This window comes from Semicossyphus pulcher, unplaced genomic scaffold (genome assembly GCF_022749685.1).
Source record: "Semicossyphus pulcher isolate SPU_LCO1_2020_fin unplaced genomic scaffold, fSemPul1.0.p SCAF_18, whole genome shotgun sequence".
Classification (NCBI taxonomy): domain Eukaryota; kingdom Metazoa; phylum Chordata; class Actinopteri; order Labriformes; family Labridae; genus Semicossyphus; species Semicossyphus pulcher.
Genome location: NW_027211691.1, coordinates 24,942,671 through 24,966,146, shown reverse-complemented (window position 1 = coordinate 24,966,146; position 23,476 = coordinate 24,942,671). Strand labels below are relative to the sequence as shown.

Below are 23,476 nucleotides of genomic sequence, written 5' to 3'. Positions count from 1 at the left end.
ATAATGCACCACTTCTCCCAGAAAATTGTTGCAATTACAAATGCTTTGGTATTCACAGGTTTATTTCTTTTGTTTGCATTGGAACAACACAAAAAAGCAGAGAAAAGAAGTCAAATCTGATATAATTCTACACAGAACTCCAAAAATGGATTGGACAAAATTATTGGCACCTTTTCAAAATTGTAAGAAATAATTGTATTTCATGCATGTGATGCCCCTTTAATTTGCATTTAAACTCACCTGTGGCAAGTAACAAGTGCTGGCATTATAGAAATCACATTTGCAGCCAGTTAAAATGAAGAAAAGTTGACTAAACCTTTGTGTTGTGTGTCTGTGTGTAACACACTGAGCATGGAGAAAAGAAAGAGCAAAGAATTGTCCGAGGATTTGAGAACCAAAATTGTGGAAAAGCAGGGAAAATCTCAAGGCTACAAGTCCATCTCCAGAGCTCTTAATGTTCCTGTGTCCACTGTGCGCAATGTCATCAAGAAGTTTACAGCCCATGGTACTGTAGCTAACCTCCCTGGACGTGGATGGAAGAGAAAATTGATAAAAGATTGGCACCTAGGATTGTTCGAATGGTGGATAAAGAACCTCAGTCAAGTTCCAAACAAATTCAAGCTGACCTGCAGACACAGGGTACAACAGTGTCAGCTCGCACTATCCGTCGCCATCTGAATGAAATGGGACGCTATGGCAGGAGGCCCAGGAGGACCCCACTGCTGACACAGAGACATAAAAAAGCCAGACTGGAGTTTGCCTTAACTTACCCGAGGAAGCCAAAATCCTTCTGGGAGAACGTTCTGTGGACAGATGAGACCAAAGTAGAGCTTTTTGGTAAAGTCCATCATTGTACTGTTTACAGAAAACGAAATGAGGCCTTCAAAGAAAAGAACACAGTCCCTACGGTCAAACATGGTGGAGGTTCACAGATGTTTTGGGGTTGCTTTGCTGCTTCTGGCACCGGATGCCTTGACTGTGTGCATGGCATCATGAAATCTAAAGACTACCAAATTTTTGGGGCGCAATGTAGGGCCCAGTGTCAGAAAGCTGGGTCTCCGTCAGAGGTCATGGGTCTTCCAGCAGGACAATGACCCAAAGCATACTTCAAAAAGCACCCAGAAATGGTTTAAGACAAAGCGCTGGAGAGTTCAGCAATGAGTCCAGATCTAAATCCCATAGAACACCTGTGGAGAGATCTCAAAACAGCATTTGGGAGAAGGCACCCTTCAAGTCTGAGAGACCTGGAGCAGTTGGCAAAAGAAGAGTGGTCCAAAATTCCAGTAGAGAGGTGTAAGAAAGTCATTGATGGTTATAGGAAGCGATTGATTTCAGTTATTTTTTCCAAAGGGTGTGCTACCAAATATTAAGTTGAGGGTGCCAATAATTTTGTCCAGTCCATTTTTGGAGTTCTGTGTAGAATTATATCAGATTTGACTTTTTTTCTCTGCTTTTTTGTGTTGTTCCAATGCAAATAAAAGAAATAAACCTGTGAATACCAAAGCATTTGTAATTGCAACAATTTTCTGGGAGAAGTGGTGCATTATCTGACAGAAGTGCAGGGGTGCCAATATTTTTGGCCATGACTGTATGTGCTATGTCTCTGCTGCCAGCTAAAGCTCTTCTTAAAACTTTTTGTACTGATAAATCAATTAGGCCCCAGAAATATAAAAATAAGGCCCAGGATAATAAGTACAGGAGTTCTTTCAATAAAAGAGCAATACTTTATATCTAAAATACTGTTACATTTTGCAGCATGCTAAAAGAATGCTGTAAGTTTTGACCGCTAAATGTACAGAGTCAGCAACAAAGTGCAGCAATGTATTATAGGAATATAAACGGGCACGAGTTTGCCAAAGAGGAGACCATGTTATTGACTTAAAGGAGCAAAGAAGAGGACCCAGAACTGAACCTTGTGGAACACCTTGCTTTACTTCCAATTAGTGTTGTTATTCTTGATTTACAAATTTTAACATAAGTTATTGCATGCTATTCGAGAGGTTACTCTGCTTACTTGTTGCATTATCTGCAAACTGGACTCTAGTTTCTTGTGACGGACCGATCGAGGTTGTGTACAAAACCAAAGCAGATATTCGGCGCACAATTCTATGAATAGTTTTTATTTCTGGTTACTGAACAAGTTAGCAATTTTCAATATATACTCAATTACCTGGCATTTTTGCTGGCATGTGACTTTTTTTAATAGTACAATGTAATTTAAACTACTTTTTCTCAGTAGGTTTTCCAAACTAGGCTTAATAATAATAATAATAATAATAATAATAATAATAATAATAATATCTTAGATTTATATAGTGCCTTTCAAGAGACCCAAGGTTGCTTCACATGCAAGTTCAAACAAAAAACAAACTAATAGACCGAGTACATAGAAAGAAAGCAGAGTGAGCTGGGCAGTAGTTATTGACTGTAGGTCTTGCCTTCTCCCACGAGTAGGTTTGCTGTAGTTCAACTTCTCTCAGTATTAATTGGTAGTTTGCAAAGCTTTGCTCTCAACGTAGCTTCCCCAAAACTATAGCTCCGTTATCATTTGTATTATTCGAGGTTATACACACAGAGTGGAATTTTGTTCAATCAAAATCTGTGAGTAAACTTTGTATGGGAGATTTTTTATATTTGTTTTTTTTGTTTCAGGGTATGGGAACACAAGAAGCACAAAGAAGCTAAGGAGAGGAACGTAGAACATATTTTTAAACTTTCAGAGAAACTAAAAGATCAGTCATAAAATAAAAAGAAAGTGAAGTTCAGCCACCGAAGAAGTAAAAAACAAGATAGTAAAACCTGTGAGAAAAGAACCAACTGATCAGAGGCTCAGAGGAGTTCAGAAAGAACAAGAACACAGTCATCTCCTGACATCTGTGTTGTGACACTCAGTAAAATGGCGTCAGCTGTTGAAGACGGAACCAAAAGAAAAGCATCACGGTTCAGCAGGGCAGCCAGGAGGATCAGGAGGGCTCTGTCCAGGATTTGCAGAGGAAATTCTTCCTCGAGCAACTACATGAGTACTCGATGCAACGCACGCCATGTGCCACCTCAACCATCTCCCATCTTGCCGTCTCTCTCTGAAGAGTTTCCTAACATTATGAAATGTTTACCATTACAACCATTTACACCTAACAGGGAAATACCTCTGTTGTTTTCTGCGTCTCATGTTTATAAAAAAGCTTGTCCTCTTTCAGACAGGTTAGAAGCCTGCTCCCTGTACAAACATTACGACTCAGATGATAGTAGCTACAGTTCTACTCTATATGATTCCAACCAGTCAATTTCCAGAGATCCAACTGTTCCTGGCACTTCTGGTGAGCAACCCCTTGATCGAGGAAGAAGGGTTATAAATGGTAGCAGCTTTACCTATAACCCGAGAAAAAACCTAGTGTGGTCAGAAGACGAGACAGAGTCTATTTTTGCTCGGCATGTAAATAAACACTCTCTGCCTGACGAGTCAGGAGGTGACAGTGAGGTTCTGGTGGAACTGGACGCAGTGGTTACAGCTGTGAGCTGCTCCTCCACAAACAACCTGCCAACCCATTCTCAGATCCTAACCTGCTCCTCAGCTCCTGGTTGGAGTAAAGGAGGCTCCGGATGCTTCTCTCGTTCTCACTGCTCCCCCTCACTGAGTCAAATGACCTCTGCAGAGAACAAGACCTTTACACGAGCAAGTAGCCTACCTGACCTGCTGCTAAAAACCAGCTGTGAGCAGTTTACACCTGATTTCACTGCTGATGAAGATGATGAAGCCTACAGGTTCCAGTGCTTCTGCCCAGGCCTGTACCAGTGCAGCGTGACAGGCCTGGTGTTCCACATGGAGCAAGAAGGGGACGTGGTCTACAGGACGGTCCCATGGAACAGGAAGCTACTGTTCCAGCACCACAAGCAGCCTGCAGGACCCCTGTTTGACATCAAGTGTGAGCAGCAGAGTGTGTGTCAGCTCCACCTCCCACACACTGAGATCCGCTCCACAGGTGGAGCTGACTTCTTGTCGGTTGCTCATGTCAATGATGAAGGCATCGAGTTTATCGGCCCTCATAAGGTCACAGAAACTCACGTCGTTATAAACATCTCAGGCTTTTCTGCTTTCGGTAATGTCAAGGATGAAGACTGCCCACCTGACCCGGTCCGAGCGCTGGTTCTGCTGTTCTACAGGCTCCCTGTGGATCCGGACCTCACGTCCCTCCTCAATGTGTTGCTGCTACCAAAGAACGTGGTGCTCCGGGATGTGCTGCGCACCAGGAAGAAGTTAGTTGGAGATGAGCGCTACATAGAGATGTCCCCGCACTGTAAGCTGCACCCACAGCAGGAATACACACTGTCCACCTGTCCTGAAGACGACTCTGTTCTAGTGGAACCAACAAAAGCAGAGTTTGACTGTGACGACTATGACAACTACTTCCCATCATTCCAGGTAAACTTAGAGAAAATCATGAAACACATTAAGCTGTGTTTGAGAGACAGCAGCAGCTCCCACAGTGTCTGGGAAAGACGAGTTTGTCTGTCGTCCTCTGGACGTCCCTGTGGGCCGAGCGCTCTGAATCTGCCTCCAAACGAGAGGCTGTCGGCCTCACGGAGCAGCTTCATCGATGGGATATCAGGACCCGTCCTCAAATGTCTGCTGGATAAACTGTTTGAGAAAACAGTGATAACTGACTCAGAGAGGGAGTCAGCGGACGAGATGCCAAACAAAAGAGACAAAGCTCGTTTTGTTATCGACACGGTGAGGAAGAAAGGTGAAGCTGCCAGCTCAGAGATGATCGAGGCTCTCTGTGAGGTCGACCCCTTCTTCTGTGAACACCTGGGATGGATGTGAAGCTGAAGGAACTGATCATTTTCCCTTGGACAGTCACTGTTCTTACTCTCAGTTTTCAGATAATAAAACAGGTTTGTTTGTATAGTAAATGTAATATTTCATGAGGTGAAGAGAAAAAAACGGCACATTTCTCTGGTTAGAGAGTTTTGTGCAGCTTGCTTTGATCTACTTTAATTGTTTAAAGACAAAAGTTTGCTTAGTTTTTTCTGTATTCTTGTTTTTGATTTAAAAAAAAAGGGAAATTCAACTCTGTGCTGAATCAGTGAACTGTATGCCAACTGAGAAATGTTTCAATTATTACATGTACATTTTATATCTCTTTAAAATATTTTGATACTTCTGGATGAAATAATTTTTTTTAGTAAATGTCGGTCAAATATTGTTTTTTGTTTGATTCTAGTGAGCCTTGATATTCGTTATTTTATTTTCCTAATGCAATGCTTTCTGAATGACCCCATACATATAACAACAAAAATGGTACTTTTAAGGTTTAGTAGATTTAAACTCGGCACACTTTCTAACTTGCAGAAATGCAACGTTTCGGTACTAAACCTTCATCAGGCAAACACATTTTTTTGTTTTGTTTTACATTTTTGGTTTGACCTGTTTCTCTCCTACGCACCTGTTTTGAAACGGATGTGTGAAACATTTTTAAATAAGGTTCAGAAGGTAAATGTCAGTATAGTCAGTCTAGAGGTCATGAGCTCATATGGTTAAAGTAACACAACATGTTTCACTGTTCAATTAAATTAATTATTAGAGGCACTTAGATTCATCAATAAGTCCTTTTTTATTGTACCTTAAGTTTTTGCATCTTTAACATAAAGTTTATAGACACAGCAAACGATCCTGAACACATCAGCCACTGTGTTTATACAAGTGTTTGAACTGTATCTGATCAAACATTAAATGCACTGTTGTAGCTGGATACTGAATGAGCTTCTCAGAGCAGAGTGCAGCAGCTTAGTAAGACCGAGTTTCCTGTTGACATGGTGGAATTTCCCTGACCTTTTTTTGTAGAGAACCCAAGAGGAAACTTTGAGGAGGTTTAGCGCCACCTGCTGGCTAACCTGACTTCCACAAAATAACCAACCCTGAGGTCCATCTGGTGGCTGTTCTCAGGCTTCTTATTGTGTCAGTTTAGTTTCTCAGCTGGTGCAGTTTGTGCATTTTTCATGGAAACTGAGATGTTAAATACATTTGAATGTAGACTTTCTATAATAATATGTAATACTACACTTTAACAGGGTTCTTATAATACATATATACATAATAAAATATTTATTATAGTAAAACTTAAATAATAAACTGTATTAATAACAAATAAAAACATCAGGATCTTTAACACAAATAGGGGTAAACCGTTTTGAAAAAAGATCTAATTTTGCGATTATTTTGACTTATATTTCGATTCGCAATATAAAATACAATGATCATTTTTACATCTTTATTATAATTTTCATTAAAAAACATTCAAATGTTTATGGTGTGTTTTCTGCAGTGATCTGAACCAAACAAAGATATTTGATATTTATGTCTTCTGCTTGATGTGTAGGCCACAACATCTCTGCAGCACAATTCTTAATTAAAATGGTGTTTTGACACACATTGGGATTTGAAAATTGCAGCAGGCCATATTGCGTTTTCGATTAAATTTCGAATAATTCTTCAGCCCTAAATATGAGGGTAAAAATTGTTTTTTAAATGCAGTAAAAGTTTAGATAAATTGTTCTGATCTCCTGCATCTCCTTTTCAAATGTCAAACTTGTTTGTGAATAACACTCAGTAGCAGCTTTATGATTTATCTTAGGAGCCTTTAACCGTTTAATCTGACCATGTTTATTATATACTGTAAAATACGGTGTATAAGACGCACTTTTAATACATTTGTTTTTCATCTATTTATAGAAAATATAGTTATAATATAGTAAAGCTCCTGTGAGGAACTTTCGGTTTGTGTTGATGTTGGCGCCCCCTGTGGACAAAGCCGTACCTCTTCTCTCTTTGCGGATTTTGTCCTGTTCATGCTTAAGTGGTGTTTTTTAACAACAAATCTCCTCCTGCTTTCTTTAACAGTCACATGCATCACTCACTTTAAATTTCTGCCCTGGAAAATGTAAACAAAGGCAGCGTGGAGTTAATCTCTTCGTCTGACACCTACCCCCCCCCCCCCCCCCCCCCGCCAGCAGTTTCAGGCATTAAAAATAACTATATAGAAATAAATCACAATTCAGTCTGTTTCATAAGCAGCAAAAAACCACAGGAGCTCTGAATAAGTTAATGTAACTAACTGTAATCAATTACTACAACTTAAAGTGTTCCAAAAATGAGTATAAATCAAAATGAATGAGTAAGTACCACAATAATCATTTTTGAGTTACTGCGAATTCACGATGATGAGTTGTGTCAAATTTATTTGAGGATTGAGTAAAGTTGCTTCTTTTAGTAAGATAGACTGTTAGGTTTTACAGTGTGGGATACCCCCAAAGGGACTGCGTCTTAAATTTCGGATTTTACGGTAAGTATAATTCAAGTTTTTACCATACCTGAGAGATGAAGTTCCCTTGTGGTACCTCTGTGCAGAGGCTCATACTGCAAACCAAAGAACAATATTAAAAATGTAGATTTTTCTGTCTGTTTTTGCTGTCCTTCCTTAATATTTTTAAGATAAGTATTGTTTATAATGTTTTGTTTGCTCTCTGATCGTTTATGGTAGCTGACTATGATATTAATTTGAAGACTCAATAATTCAGGGAGTTGTCACTGGGGGAGCCATGGCGGGGCTGGATTTTTTTTATAGCAGGGTTGTAATAATTTTTGATACAACAATAACAGTTAAAAGATTAAATTCACCTTGATTGAAATTTGTGTTACTTAATATGAATTCAGTACATTGAGAATGAACAAAACAAAAACTACACAGCCATTAACAAAATGGTCCAAATCATAGTCAGCACTTGTGCTAAAATTCCTTTAACTAATATACACCTCCTCTGCTAGCTAGCAGCTACCTCCGAGCTGTAGCTAACGTTAGCCTGAGTCACACAACACATAACTGATTACTTTCAGCCCAGGATGGTAACTTACCTTATTAATGCTGCTCGTTCAGACCAATGACTTGCTTTCTGTGGTTCAGACAGTCTTCATGACCTTCATCCTCCTCCTTCATCTGTGGCAACAGCATCACATTAGCAATTAGCATCCTCAATGCTAAAATTAGCGGTCTGTGATCGTCGCCACCGTCATCATCCTCTCTCCATTTCAACTTAACAAATGTAAAACGGTTCACAATCAGCTGATTTGCTTTAACAAACGCAAACCTAAGAACTAGTTTTATTCCACTATATCGACTCAACATGTTGTCCTATACATCGGACTTCGGTGATTTGAACCCACCAGTCAAATTGTACACAAGCAGCAAAGTTCAATGGTCATTATCACTTGCTTTACTCAAACGTCATTAGGTATATGAAAATATAAATATACACCGTAGTAATATTCACCTTACTTGGCATAAACCTAGATTTCTTAATATGTGCAGTGAAATATGGTGATCGTGTTTAGAGATTGGTGTGCAATAAACCACACGAATAGAGATGTTGTTCTCATTATTAGATATGTATAATTAATTATTCTCAATAATGTATAGAATTTAAAGCTTTAATTAAAAAAACAATGTTAGAAACACAAAATTGTATAAAAACTGCAATCATATTTTTATTGGACTCAGAACGTGGTTAAAGGGAGAGGAGACTTATAGAACATCCGGTAATTCACAGTACCGGAGTACCTACTTTTTCCAATGGCCATGAACGCATCATGAGGACAACGTCGAGCTGTGGGCCAATGGCTGTTGAGAAGAGGCGGGGCTAAATAAACTTGGCGACCCTTGCCCTAACTGGCTGTGGCCACAGAATCTCATTCATTTTGGATATTTGCTTGCTTCAGAGTCTTCGTGTGTATTAACTGGACAAAGCTAGGCTGATAATCATTTACTAACTTACATAGCTGCTAAAATCAGAGCTGCCAGGCACCAGTTGTACTGTGGACATCTAAAGTCCTGCCTTGCCTTCACCTTAGCTATCAGCAGGTGGAGGACACTGCATTTCTTGGTTGAGGTGACGGGGTTTATAGTGGCACATGTTTGAAACACTTGTGACAATGTGCTTTCCCGTGTCCATACAAAAATAATAATAACAAAGAGCCAGCTGAGAATAAGAACTTAATTCAGCCGTTTAATCTTTCTATCAAACGTTTTTGGCTCACAGACGTGAATATGACAAATGACACGCATCCCTGTAACCGGTTTAAAGTAGAATATAATGTTTAGTATTTATACATTTAGCTGTCAAGCAGTATATGCTGTGTTTTGATCTTTATTTCGTTGACACATGAGAGAACAAAGAGAACCTGTCCACATGTCCCCGTTGCAGGCCCCCCCGGTGCACCTTTGAGTCTGATTGGCTAGCGGCATCATACAGCCCAACCAACCGCATGACACCACACTAAGAACACCTAACGTCGGCTTCTGTGATTGGCCCAAACGTTTGGCGCCTCTTGAATCTGCTGCAGCCGTAGTGGGCGGTGAGTTTGAGACAGTAAGCAGTTTGAACCGTAGCTGTGCTGAAGCGGAAACATTAAAAATTGGCAAATTGTTAATACACAGAGCGAAATTAAACGGCTTTATTCTCATTCGAAAAAACTGAATTTTGTGCTACAACCTTGCCTTAAGTGGGGAAACAGCAGTTATTCTGTTTGTCGACTACTGAAGAGGTAAAGCCGGTCTCGCGCAAAGTGAATCGTTCCCTCCTCCTGAGCTAACTGCTAGTTAGCCGTTGAGCTAACGTTACAGCTAGCCGGAACACAGAGCCAGCTAATCCTCAACACAAAGGACGACTTTGCCAGTGTTCTACATATCGCTCCAGAATCGCACCGTTGAATGAGGACTGGTTCCCCTGTACAGGTAAGAGAAGCTGTCATGGCTGTAGCCTTTATATCCAGCGCCTTCGTTGCGATTCAAATGGCCCGGGTTTGTTCTTGATGCTTTGTGGATGCCTCAATCTTTGTTAACTAACCAACTGTTAGCTAGCTCGCCGGGGGTGTCGTGCCAAATTTAGTATCCCTGTCAGAATGGATATCCTCGTAAAGATGGCAACTTTTTACCGCAGTAAAAACGAAGAAAACATTTATGTCTGAGTGTAAACAAATGTTCAAATACACTGGACTATGTTGAAAAGGTTTGAATTCTGAGGGGAAACAGTTTGAGGGGATACAAACTTGGCACGACAGCGCTAAGCTATCGTTAGCTTGAAGCTTGCTTGTTATTGGAGTCAACAACTCCTCCTACCAAAGTGTTTCGGAACTCTAGATTTAAAAATATTAAACAGAAGTCAGTTTGGAATTTACATAAGAAATATTATGTCCCCAACAAAACCAGAGAAGTTCAGTTGATTTATTTAATTTCTTCTTTACCAGGTGCTTCACGTTTCAGAGACAATATTGATAAGAAATGTATGTTCTGTGAAAATGCCATTGTGTAAGATATAGAATATTTCTTTAAGAGGCTGACTGGTTCGATAATTTATTTAGAAAATAATTGTGATAAGAAAGATATTGCTTGTAAAAAAGGGACCATATTGTTCGGGATAATTTCTGAGACTGTAGTTTGTGTTGCTGTTACTGAACGGTGCTTCTAATATTATGTACCCACCATGTATAAAAGTGAGCATAGACTGAATATTAATAGGTGTTACTCTTAGACTTGCAAGTAAGTGTACTGAATATCTTATTAGCAGGTAGAATAACTCGGATATCTGACTTGGCAGAGGAATTTGCTTTCCTTTTCTATTAGCTGCTTGTAATCTGTCCTCAGTCTGTGGTCTGATGATTAAATTTGGCGAAATGTGTCATACCAGTGCACGCCTCCACATCTCTTACAATCTGACACATGGCTTACCGGCACGTCTCCATGACAGCCGTCTGACACGTCTAATTGAAAGTGTGAGGTTTAAGTCAGACAGGCACGGACTCACACTGACTACCTGTTGGCAAATCTGGTTGCTACACATGTAGATACAAAGGTGACAAAAGATTCAGAGGCAAACACTCTACATAAAAGTACAACTGAGGACAATGAATTGGTGTAAAAGTCTCAAATGTGGAAAAAATGAATATGAGATTAGGGATGTGCATTTAGAATTTTTTTTTGACTGGTTAACCGACACTTTTAACAGTTAATAACCGGTTAACTGATAAGATTAAGATGTACTTTTTGGATTGGATAAAGGCTAGGGCCCATGCAGACACTTTTCCAACGAGCCCCCAGGTCTAAACCGCAGCAGTTAGTGTAGCCGCGAGGTTGTCAGCTGTGTGTCTGGCTGTCATACTCTGTGTTAGGAGGATGGCCGACTGAACCTTCCAGTCCTCATCAATATAGTGGCACGTAATTCTCATTTAGCTCTCCATAGTGAGCGCCGTCCAGCAGTTTGTTGTGAGGGCTACTAACTTGCACGTGCAGCGTTTTTTCTCTCACCGCACAAGCACTTCATCCCAGCGCCCTGCCAGCGCTTTTTTTTGCCAAAATGATGTACGTATATATTTAAAAAAGACAATTTTTTAACATTTAACTGGTAATATTAACCGGTTAAAGTGCACATCCCTACATGAGATACTGATGCAAGTGGAACTAATCAAAAGCACTTCTTCATGTTGTCAGGATGTTGCTCTCCTTTTATTTAATACCCCCCCCCCAGTCCAGTAAAGTACTACAACTCCTGGAAAAGACTACATGTGAACGAACTGGATGTATAGAGACCTTCATCCATGTTTCTTTGACTGCAGGTTGATCATGGTGCTGACAGGGAAGCGCTCAGAGAAGGGTCCTGCCTGCTGGAAGAGGAGGGTGAAGTCTGAGTATATGAGACTTCGGCAGCTTAAGCGTTTCAGACGAGCCGACGAGGTCAAGGTATGTCCACACGCAAACCTTCACCCAAACCATTTGTTCACAGAAGTCAGCTAAAGGAAACATTTAAACAGGCAAGGCGAGGACAAAAGCATATCTATAGCATTTAACAACATTAGAGCTATTTTAAAAAGAATAACGGGAGTTATCGCTAGCTCGCACTCTAATTTCCTCTTTAAGTCTGAGGTGTTTTGTCTCTCTGATGTTCTATTTACATCTTTAACTCTCAAAAACACTGAGGACACCTTAGAGTTAGACACTGGTGATTATATGTTTTTAAAATGGGACATATAAAACTACATGCCACGGTGCAAAATTATCCAGATGGAGAAGAGTCACTACTCAGCTATCTTGCTGGTTGCAGATGCTTGTAGAAACCTGCTTCTTCTATACATCAACAGTCCTATATGATGGCCCCTTAACATTGCAGACATGTTGGAATTGTTGCATCAGTAGATAACAGGAACAATAAATCATTGGTTGCTGGCCAATATGTTTCTTTTGCTAATTAAAATGTCTTTGAACTCCTCCAGAGCATGTTCAACACCAACCGTCAGAAAATCATGGAGCGGACCGACATTTTGAACCAGGAGTGGAAGACCAGGCGGATCCAGCCAGTTCACATTATGACTTCTGTTGGCTCTTTAAGAGGCACCCGAGAGGTAAGTGGACTAATATTTTCCCCAGGACACTATAAATAAATTGTTCTTCTCTGACCGTGTAGATAAGTTGTCCATCACTCTGTTGTCCTTCGCAGTGCACGGTTGACAGCGGGTTCTCTGAGTTCCCCCGGCAGGTCATCCCCCTGAAGACTCTCAACGCCGTGGCCTCTGTCCCCGTTATGTACTCCTGGTCACCACTGCAGCAGAACTTCATGGTGTGTATGGACCAAAATAGTTTTTTTTTCATGGCAAGTTTTACAAGTGAAAAGAATGTATCAGTGCATTGTTGTCATGGGCGAGACAATTTTAAAGGGATTGTTTGCTGAACTGCAACCTTATCTTCACCTGTCCAAGTTAGCTATAAAGTGCAAAAAGCAATTGTTGCTGATAATCGCTGTATGTCTCGGGTTCAGCTGCAACATCTTTAGTTCTTACAGCATTTATACAGTTGTGAAACTGCATGCTTGTATTTTGCAGTTTTGTGTGTGTTTTTAACTTCTGCAGAGCACTTTGTACTCCTGTCTTTACAGTGCTATACAAATAAAGTGTTATTATTATTATTATTATTATTATTAAATGTTGGGTTGGATGAACTGCTGGCTACTTGGGTTTGATTTCTAATCTAGGCCTTTAATTGGATTGTAAACTAACTACCAAACTATGCTACAAACTATGAAAAGGACATCCCAGAATATGAACGCGAGGTTTTAAAGAAGGAGGAAACATTTTCAGGTGTTTTGGCTGACTTGGACATTCAGCCATATTAATAGAAGCCAGAGTATACATATGAAAAATGCAGCAAAGCATGGCCAAGGCTGGGGCTGTTTGCAGGCAATGTATTCTGGTACATGTAGGCTCTTCCATTGTAGCTCCACTAGCAGGAAAACATAGGACTACTCAGGCATTTGTTTAACCTTTAACCTCAGCTCTAACTGTGTTTGTTAAATTTTCTCTCACCATTTTTTTGTGCGTTAGGTGGAGGATGAGACGGTGCTCCATAACATCCCCTACATGGGAGATGAGATCCTGGACCAGGATGGTACATTCATAGAAGAGCTCATCAAGAACTATGATGGCAAAGTTCACGGAGACAGAGGTGAGGGTCAGAGGGGGGAACAATGCTTTCTGCCTTTAGGAGTCATGGTGGTAAATGTGTTTATTGGGTAAGGAGTGAAAGCGTTTTCTCTGCACTGTCAGCATCATGCCATTGGACTCAATATATGCGAGGGGGTGTGGAGGTGTGTTTTCCATCAGGGGTAAAGGGCTGGTGGAAGTTGGAGAAATGCATTTAAGAGTTTAAAATCTTATTAGTTTACATATTTCTGCTCAGAGGTTTAAAATACTATGAGACAGGATATTACAAGTAAAGTTGTCAGTGCAGACATTTCAGGGATCGTTGACCCTCCCACTTGTAAGGTAAACATGCTTTACTGTTATAAAGTCATTGCTCTCAGGCTTTAAGGACCAAATACTTGATCTGTGTTTTTTGCACTTTTTCCTTTAACTGTAATTTCGACCAAAGATGCAACATAAGAGGAGAAATGCGTACTTCTGCTCAGTGTCAACATGTGACTTTTGTCTCTTCACTGCAGAGTGCGGCTTTATCAATGATGAGATATTTGTAGAGCTGGTCAGCGCTCTGTCACAGTACAGCGACAATGAGGACGATGAGGAGGAAGAGGAACAGGACTTCAAAGTAGATAAGATGGAGATGTGTGACAGCAAGGAGCATCCAGAGGACCCTCGCAAGGACGGACTTATTAACAACGAGAGTGAGTCACTTAACTGATCTGCATTTCTGAGATGTGGTTTAAGTAAAGAATCTCGTGCCTTGATGGAAAATGTGTGTTTGTATGCGTGCCGTCCACAGGCAGAGCCAGTAACGACAGCAACAAGAAGTTTCCCTCTGACAAGATTTTTGAAGCCATTTCCTCCATGTTTCCTGACAAGGGCTCCACCGAGGAGCTCAAAGAGAAGTAAGTGGAGCTCAAAGAGAAGTAACAGAGAAGATAACAATACAAGAGTAGCATTTGTACAGCCCCTTCTTTCTGACATGTACTGTAAACAGCTTTGGTTTCTGTGTGTCAGGTACAAGGAGTTGACGGAGCAGCAGCTGCCCGGCGCGCTGCCCCCCGAGTGCACACCGAACATCGACGGGCCGAACGCTCGCTCGGTGCAGCGTGAACAGAGCCTGCACTCCTTCCACACTCTGTTCTGCAGACGCTGCTTCAAATACGACTGCTTCCTCCACCGTAAGTTCTCTTCGGGAGCAATACAGAGCTATACATTTATTTAAATGAGATAATTGTCATCATTAGAACTTCAAGAAGGGTAAAGAAGCACTGATATGCTTGAGCTGAGGCCCTCAGGTTTACATAAAGGAGAGTTGAGAGTAGTGATGTTAGGTTTTATCTTGACACAAAGAGAACTGAGCTCAAATGAGGTTTAAAGATCTTAAATTTGGGGGGATGTAGTGCTCGAATTGGGTGAATGTTTGTTATTGAACCTTTAAAAAAAGCTGTTTTTTGAGCTGCTGAGTTTGACCTTTTAACTGAGGAGAATTCAAACATGTAAAACAGACGGTTTGAAACAAAACTGACTGGATTTTAAGGGGGAAAAGATTCTGGCATCTTCTGAACAGGCAGCTTGTGGCAGGTATTTGTTAAATGTTCTGTTTGTAAAGTTGAGGTGAAATATTAAAAGTCATCCGACAGACTTGAGGCCAGTTGAAACCAATGATTTGTGACAGAAAGGTTGTCTCATGCCTGTCGATGGATTAATCTTCGGTGGCTGGTATAGGCAGGTATAATAAGTCGGATTTGCTCGGTGCTGTTTAAGTGCTATTTAAAGTTGCCCTCTCCCCCCAACTCTAAAGGGGATCGACACAGGCAGGGTATTTGAAGCGTATTCTTGACACACGTGTGCCGGGACAGAACCGCTCCAATGTTATTCAATGCTGTAATCTCCACCTGCTGCATGGGAGCGAGTAGTTTTCTGCCACTCCGTTCGTTTTGCGCGTCCAGAAATACAGAATTTATGCAAAATTAAGAAATAAGTTTACAGGTCAGTTGTCTTCTTCTACTGTTTCCGGCAGACTGCGCACTTTTTCACGTCTCTGTCATCTTTGTCGTCTCAGCTGGTGTAGATTGAAAAATAGATGTTACTGCGCTTACGTGTTGCGCAGACACAAAAACCTGCAGCTCTTTGCTGTTAGCTACATCCACCAGACAGACAGAAAGCATCCACCATAAATCCAGTCACTGTTGTAAACCGGCAGGTGTCAGAAGGGTGTAGACCATCGCACAGCCAGGTGCAAGTTTCAGCTCATCTTGAATCTTTGGTCTTTCTCTCCAATATTTTGTCCCCTCTTTTAGCTTTTCATGCAACTCCAAACACCTACAAGCGCAAGAACTTGGAAAACCTGGTCGACAGCAAACCCTGCGGCATCGACTGCTACATGTACCTGGTTCAGGTGAGACAACGGTCCTGTTAACTGTTAACTGAATTCTTTCTGACTTTGTTTCCCAACAAAATCCTTGCCATGTATTTAACTAAGAATAACTTGATTGTATCATTATGTGACTTGCTTCGTTACCAACACTAGCAGCAATGATTTATTGCGTCGTTGTCTTTCTGTGATGACTCAGGACGCGATAGTGAACGAGTACCCCGCAGGCGTGGTTGCAGAAAGGGCCAAGACGCCTTCCAAACGCACGGTGGGCCGACGCCGCGGACGACTACCGAACAGCAACAGTCGACCCAGCACCCCCACCGTTTCCTCTGAAACCAAAGACACAGACAGCGACCGCGAGGGCAGCAAAGAAGACGAGCGGGACAACGACAAAGACGATGATGACAAGAAGGATGACAACACCAGCAGCTCAGGTACGATCTCTCTCTGGTTAGATGAAAGAGAAGCTGCCAACAGTGTAACTAAGACTTAAAGGACACCAGTCAGTTCTCCTGCAGTGTAGAAAGACTTTATGTGCCACCTTTAACTACTCAACAGGAACTACAATAAGGATGTAAACACATCCAGGTGATTTAAATTATTATCGTCTGTGTGTACAGAGGGTAACTCGCGCTGTCAGACTCCAGTGAAGATGAAGCTGACAGGTGAGGCTGAAGCGGTGGATTGGAGCGGGGCCGAGGCTTCTCTCTTCAGGGTCCTCATTGGGACGTACTACGACAACTTCTGCGCCATCGCTCGGCTCATAGGCACCAAGACCTGCAGACAGGTGAGCCCTCAGTCACCTGTAGTCTTTTTAATCAAAGGACTCGTTCCCGGTGGACTCAGAGTCTAAAGCGTTTCACTCCCTGCGTCCTGCAGGTTTACGAGTTCAGGGTGAAGGAGTCGAGCATCATCGCTCGGGCTCCTGCTGAAGACGAGGACACGCCGCCCAGAAAGAAGAAGAGGAAACACAGACTGTGGGCCACTCACTGCAGGAAGATCCAGCTGAAGAAAGGTCAGAGGTCACTTCACCAACAACTCTTATTAAGAGAAACAAAAAAGGGTTTATAAAACACGATGCATGAAACGCTTTTATGTTGTAGTGATGTCCATAAAAATCAAGCAGACAAGTCTTTGTTAGCGCTGGTGAAAACATCTACGTTGACCTGGTGAAATGCAGAAAACATCCAGTCTGACCTCTGCTCTTCCTCTGACCCCTCACAGATGGCTCGTCCAATCACGTGTATAATTACCAGCCATGTGACCACCCACGGCAGCCCTGTGACTCCTCCTGTCCCTGCGTCACCGCTCAGAACTTCTGTGAGAAGTTTTGCCAGTGCAGCTCTGAGTGTAAGCACACACACACACACACACATACATACACACACACACTCCTGACTGATGCATCTGTGCATGTGATGAAGTAAAACTTTTCTACGCTGCTGTGTGGATGCAGGTCAGAACCGTTTCCCAGGTTGTCGGTGCAAAGCTCAATGCAACACCAAGCAGTGTCCCTGCTACCTGGCAGTGAGGGAGTGTGACCCCGACCTCTGCCTGACCTGCGGCGCCGCAGACCACTGGGACAGCAAGAACGTGTCCTGCAAGAACTGCTCCATTCAGAGAGGGGCCAAGAAGGTAACTGGAACTTTCACAAGTGTTTGTTTGTGTTTGGTTAAATGTAAAGGGCACATTGTGACGTTTTGAAACCTGTTTCTCTCTCCTAGCATCTGCTGCTCGCCCCGTCAGACGTGGCAGGTTGGGGCATCTTCATCAAAGAGCCTGTGCAGAAAAACGAGTTCATCTCTGAGTACTGTGGAGAGGTAGGACTCCGCTGCCTGTGTTCTCTGAAGGGACAAAGAGATGCAAAGAGTCATCATGCTCGCTTTAGATCATCTTTAAGGGATAATTTAAGAGTTCAGAGGTGGAAATCACCGGGTTTATCTGATGTGAGAGGAATCTCTATTCACAGATTCTGCATAGGAATGTAGAATCTGTAGGCGCACGACGAGTTTGCTCCCAGAATACAGCCGACAGGTTCTGAGCTTCATGTGAGAGCGACCAGACCTCTGACACTTGTTGATTTACTTTCATTTAGTTTATTTCTTAATATTAATTTGCACAGATTTAAAAAATCCACAATCCAAGATTAAATAAAATAAATAAATCTTACCTCTCAGTTGCATTTACTTGCACAACTTTCCATTTCAAAGTTGCTCCACCTCCATGTTTACAGATAATCTCTCAGGATGAAGCCGACCGCAGAGGGAAAGTCTACGACAAATACATGTGCAGCTTCCTCTTCAACCTCAACAACGGTAAACACACACAGATTCATGGCCTGAGAGTATCTTTCTGATAAAAGTCTCGTTTGCTTTCTGTTCATACTTTGACTCAACGGTTAAAAATCTCATAATAAATCCCGAGAAAGCCTTAAAGTGATAATAACACTGTTTACTTTTCTCTGCAGACTTTGTCGTTGATGCCACGAGGAAAGGAAACAAGATCCGCTTTGCCAACCATTCTGTCAACCCCAACTGCTATGCAAAAGGTAACAAGGTGTTCCTCCAGCCTTCTGATGCAGATTGTTTGTTAAGCTTGATCTGGGCTAACTGCTCTGTGCTCTGCAGTGATGATGGTGAACGGGGATCACAGGATAGGAATCTTTGCTAAGAGAGCCATCCAGACCGGAGAGGAACTCTTCTTTGACTACAGGTCGGTTACGCCTGCATCCACAAATTCATCAATACTTAAGCCTGTAGCTGCTCCTCTGTCTGTCATCTGTGATTTTTATTATACAGCCCTGTCACATTTTTAACCAACACACTGAGGCCGAAGGAAATCCTTAGTGAGTCTCGAGCTGCATCTAGTAACTATTTTCCAGTCCAGGAAGACGCCTGAAGACAAAGATATTTGGTGATACGAGGAACTTGTGACCAGAAGATTTCTGGTCTTTTCACTTTAGAAATGAAATGACTGCTTAATAACTGCAGCTCTGATGAATCATACATGAACTGCCTTTTATAGCTTTGTTTAGCCTTCTGGTCTTTTCTCAGTTCTGCACAGAACGTGTTGGCACTCGACCTGACCTAAAACTTTAGTTGAAAGAGATGTGTTCTAAAAGGTAAATACAGGTATATCTATATAAAAAGGTTTAGCCTTTTGACACACTAGCTAGTCTAGAGTCAACACAGGTTACACTATTAAATAGTGTTTCCTGGGAAAGGTAAGAAGATTTCGCCCGTATTTCTGGGAAATATTTAGATTTAAGTATTTTTAACAACAAACAAAATCCTGTCTCAGCCCAGTCAGAGCTGTACTAAAGAAACGTAAACGTCCCTCTCTGTGTGTTCTGCAGGTACAGTCAGGCGGACGCTCTGAAGTACGTCGGGATCGAGCGCGAGTCGGAGATCGCCTGACTCGGACTTCTACCTCCTGTGGATCGACGACACAAAGGCCTTACACACAAACACAAACAAACACACCCTCACTTCAGGAAATCCAGACGACTCGTCAAAATGCTAGAAAGCTTCAGGAAAACTGGGAATATTTGAAGCAGAGTTTTGATGCTTTTTTTTAGAAGAAAAAAAACTCTTTTCATATCTGGTTCTGAATTTTCTTCTTGTGATTTTTCTTCTGCCAACAAATCTTCCTCTCCTGTCGAGGCGGGAGTCTCGGATTCATGAATCTTCCCTCAGCTGGAGGTGCACATCACCGACAAACTGACTTTGTGTTTTTTTAAAATCTAAACAGGAAGTGTTTTGAGTGCGAGAGGAGACAAACCCACGACTGTCTGTTCACACTTCAGGGACCAAAACCCTCCAACAGCCGCGTCACACACCGGACTGGACTCTGTTTACTGTGTGCCACATGTTGTGCAACAGTGTGTGTTTTTATACAGTGTGAACTGAACCAGCCACACACTCCTCAGAGTGCCAGATCACTGTCTGTCTGTAACACCGGAGGCCGTTCACGAAGCAGCGTCACACCAGATCCCACTCACTTTTTTACAACTTTAGAGCGACAGCCGCACGACTGCGCTGACGTTTTAAAACACTTAACTTTTGCTACGTTTAAACTTCTCCTGGAGACGATTGGAAACTTTGCTGACCCAAATTCAGTTTGAAATTCTGTCCACAGCGTTTGTGTCTCAGCGATCACAGCGTGTTCTTTCCTGATTCGTCGCGCCCAGACCACATGACCTAGAAAAAAGGAAAACATCAGCCTTGACCTGCAGCAGTTATCTCAACATGATTAACTAGTCAGCGGCTTTAATAGCCCCACATGTGGTGTCATGTGATGTTTTCAGACGTGTTTTCTGTGGGACGTTGCCAAAGTCACCGTTTTTTCTCTGTATTATCATAACATGAATATTTTTTAGTTTTAGACTGCAAGTCGGACGAAGCAACACTCGTTCTCAGACGAGTCTGCAGAATAATTCACTGACTGCAGTCGTAGTGTTTCAAAAGCTTAGAGAGAACAAGCTCGTGTGTGTCACTAAGTCAAACTCTAGATGAGGCCTTAAATTGGTTCATTTCAATCATTGAATCTGTTTTGTTTTGTAATCGGATACATTAATAGCCCATCACTTGTCAGAAAGTACTGATGATCTCTTTTAAAGATATAATCTTGAAGATTTCAGGTTTGTGCTCTTGAGCGCCACCCACTTGCGATAATCAGTAATTATGGGACCACACTTCCCAATTTATCCAGACGTCCACGGTCGGCTCCGGTTGTAACTCTTGATTTTCCTGGCTGACGGTCGCTTTCCTTTTCAGACTGTTTGCTTCATCTGAGCGTCGAGTTTGTTTCTTCTTCTTTGGATTTTCACTTCTTGTTGAAGTTGTATCTGTAGTCATCCATCTTTTCTTTGTTTGTTCAGCCATAGTAGATTACTGTTTACTCTCAACACTCGCAGAGAGTGGAAAAGCAGCCGCAGCCGCTTAGCTCCGCCTACCCTCTCTGGCAGACCAACCACTGCTGGCCGATGGAAAACGCGTCACTAACTGGGCGCCGCTTGTGATTTTTTTCCACCAAAGTCGCCACAGACACCCAGCCTGTAATAATACTATATACTGCAAATGCAAAGGCTTTCACTTTGAACAGCAGACCAAAACCAGAAGAGACTCAGTTCAGTGGGACGACTGAAGATGCTCACGTTTTAACTAGCAATCATTGTTTTAGTCAGTGCGACCTCATGATGCAAGAAGAGTCTGGGAAACGATGATGACCGGAAGAAACCGCCTCCTGTCGCTAAAACACCAGCAAACACGCCATCCCATCCCGCAGACAGCTGGATCTTTACTCACGTTTTCTCAGACACGAGTCGAAGTGTTTTTGGATCTGGGGTGACTCTGCTCTGTGACGCTGCCTCCGCTTCAGGTGCTCAAACACAGAACCAGCACTGCTTCACCAACACAGGAAACTCTACAGAAACAAACAGAGAAGTTTTTTCTTTTTTTTCTTTTCCAGGATGTAGTTGAAGCTTCCTGTCGTGAAAACGTGCTTCTCTCTCCTCTGTGAACAGCTCTGCTTTTACCAAACTCCAACCAAATACCCACACTGGTGCATCCAGTTCAATCTCATCTCCCAGATTCACTGTGCTCTCCTCGCTCTGACTCTGCCCACTTCAGGATCAGGTTGTTTTCGGTTGTTCTAATTTAAAACCACAGAACCAATTTCTCTTTTAATCATCTACGCTCTGGATTTTTTCCTTTGTAAGTCACCCGCACGTTATAAGCACCAGCAAGGTGAACATTCAGGTTAGCTTAGATGCTAATCACTGTCCTTTAGTTCAGGCTGAGTTGTTCCAATACTAGAATCAGTATCGCCTTCATCATGGTCTAAAATGTGGCATCAGATATCGACCAGTGTGCCTGTTAATGCACTAATTAGCCCCCATAAATCAACTGGTTTCATGATTTATCCTGTGACAACAAACAGCAACCCTAAGATGCTAGCAGAGAGTATGTTAGCCAAAGCTAGCAACATTTTAGGAATCTGCGTTTTCCCACCAATATTATCTTTTAATCACACGAGTGTCAGAGGGTACTCTGTATCAGCTCATACTCCAGTCGAGGTATCAGGAAGGAAAAAATGGTCTAAAATTGTCTTATTTCAGTCTCTGAAACGTCATTGTTGCTTACTTCATTCGATTTTTTCAATATTTCATTGAGAATTCGGTCATAAAATGATGTGATTACAGCCTAAAAGATGAGGGGAAAACTTTTGTTTACAATACACATTTTTGTTGTTTGAGGTTTAATTGACCTCGTGATGCATTCAGAGTCCGCTGAAAAAATCCTGACAGAGAAGCTTTGTATCCTGCTGTTGTCCGGCAGACAGCTGGATATTTACTCAGCCTCTCGGACAGTTTGCATATTTAAAGTTGGGGGAAACGCCTCCATGCTCACGTCTATTTTTAAGATTAGAGAGCAGACGGTGACGCCGCCAGATCCCTTTTCTGTCTGAGCAACCGTCCAAAGATTTAAAGTTCTAAAGAAGCCAGAAGTTGCAGCGTGAGTAGAGCACAGTGAAATAACCAATCTGTTTGATGTTTAACCCCGTGCTGTCCCCCTCTCTGCTGTGCCTTGAACTCCCACCAGTCCTGTCTGTACATCAAACAAGTGTCTGATCTTTAACTCTCTGCATGAAGTTTTCAAACCCCCCTTCTCCTGTCTGTTTGGTGCTGCGTTCAGGAGACCTACGACTTTACTGTACTGCCTCCTCCACGTGATGTCCAATCTGTTCGATGTAAAAAAAAAAAAGCCTTTTAATAACGTTGTGAACCAACAATCACACTTTGACTCTTTTCTGCTCTGGTGCTTTGAAAATTAGACTTTCAACTTGAAGCAATACCAGCCTCTGTCCTGTTTGAGCTCCACCTTTCACCTGTAATTTATGACACGCTTCAGACAGACACGGGACGACTCATTCTGCTGTGATGTCTATTTGATGGATTAAAGACTTCAGGGGCTCTGAAACCTGGTGCTTCTCTCACACAGCTCCTACACGTTGGAAAATCCTCTTCACATCGTCTCGTCATTTTCAAGTGACGTGTGTGCTTAAAAACTTAAAAGTGCGAATATTTCCAACAGAACTGTGTAGGAGTTTTTTTTCTTTTCATGAAAGTCGTCTCAGATCCCAGATTTTCTCTGGTTTTAAATGAGCCTCAAATGTTCCTAAGTTTCTCCAGGCAGGACGATTATGAACCAACAATTTTAGTCTTGGTAACAAAAAAAAAAGAGCCAATAAGACACAGAAATAAATCTCTGAAGTATCAACATTTACTGGAAGTGTTTCTATTTGCTCTTGAATGTTAGTTTAGGACAAAAATGCTTTTAAATGAGCCGATTTGATTATAAAGCAGTAAACATGCTACAGTGTTACCCGGTCCTCTGCTGAAGCCTAAACTGCAGGTTATTTATCGTTTCAGACGTCCGCCTGCGTTCACTTTTCCCTCTTAAACCAGGACCACTTTTTTCCTCCGATGACACAGGTGCTGATTTTGTAATGTTTACAGGGATTTTGTTGTTCAAAGTGATGCAGATTAAAATATTATAAATGGTTGTTTTGGATTTGAT

At 41.9% G+C, this 23,476-nt stretch overlaps 2 protein-coding genes across 2 annotated transcripts; both read left to right on the top strand.

The window, feature by feature from the left end:
- The first annotated feature begins 3,640 nt into the window (after window positions 1-3,640).
- LOC138595702 (caspase recruitment domain-containing protein 8-like) lies at window positions 3,641-4,822 on the top strand. The gene has a single exon (XM_069667070.1). It carries the CDS (start codon window positions 3,641-3,643, stop codon window positions 4,820-4,822), a length of 1,182 nt encoding a protein of 393 aa, XP_069523171.1.
- A 4,721-nt stretch (window positions 4,823-9,543) lies between these two features.
- ezh2 (enhancer of zeste 2 polycomb repressive complex 2 subunit) lies at window positions 9,544-20,470 on the top strand. The gene is made up of 19 exons (XM_069666885.1): window positions 9,544-9,785; window positions 11,663-11,786; window positions 12,317-12,445; window positions 12,541-12,660; window positions 13,421-13,541; window positions 14,038-14,217; window positions 14,316-14,421; window positions 14,534-14,697; window positions 15,820-15,917; window positions 16,093-16,330; window positions 16,517-16,683; window positions 16,776-16,911; window positions 17,121-17,246; window positions 17,353-17,531; window positions 17,621-17,716; window positions 18,130-18,211; window positions 18,364-18,444; window positions 18,524-18,608; window positions 19,252-20,470. Exons 2-19 carry the CDS (start codon window positions 11,670-11,672, stop codon window positions 19,310-19,312), a joined length of 2,286 nt encoding a protein of 761 aa, XP_069522986.1. The 5' UTR covers window positions 9,544-9,785; window positions 11,663-11,669; the 3' UTR covers window positions 19,313-20,470.
- Window positions 20,471-23,476: the final 3,006 nt, after the last annotated feature.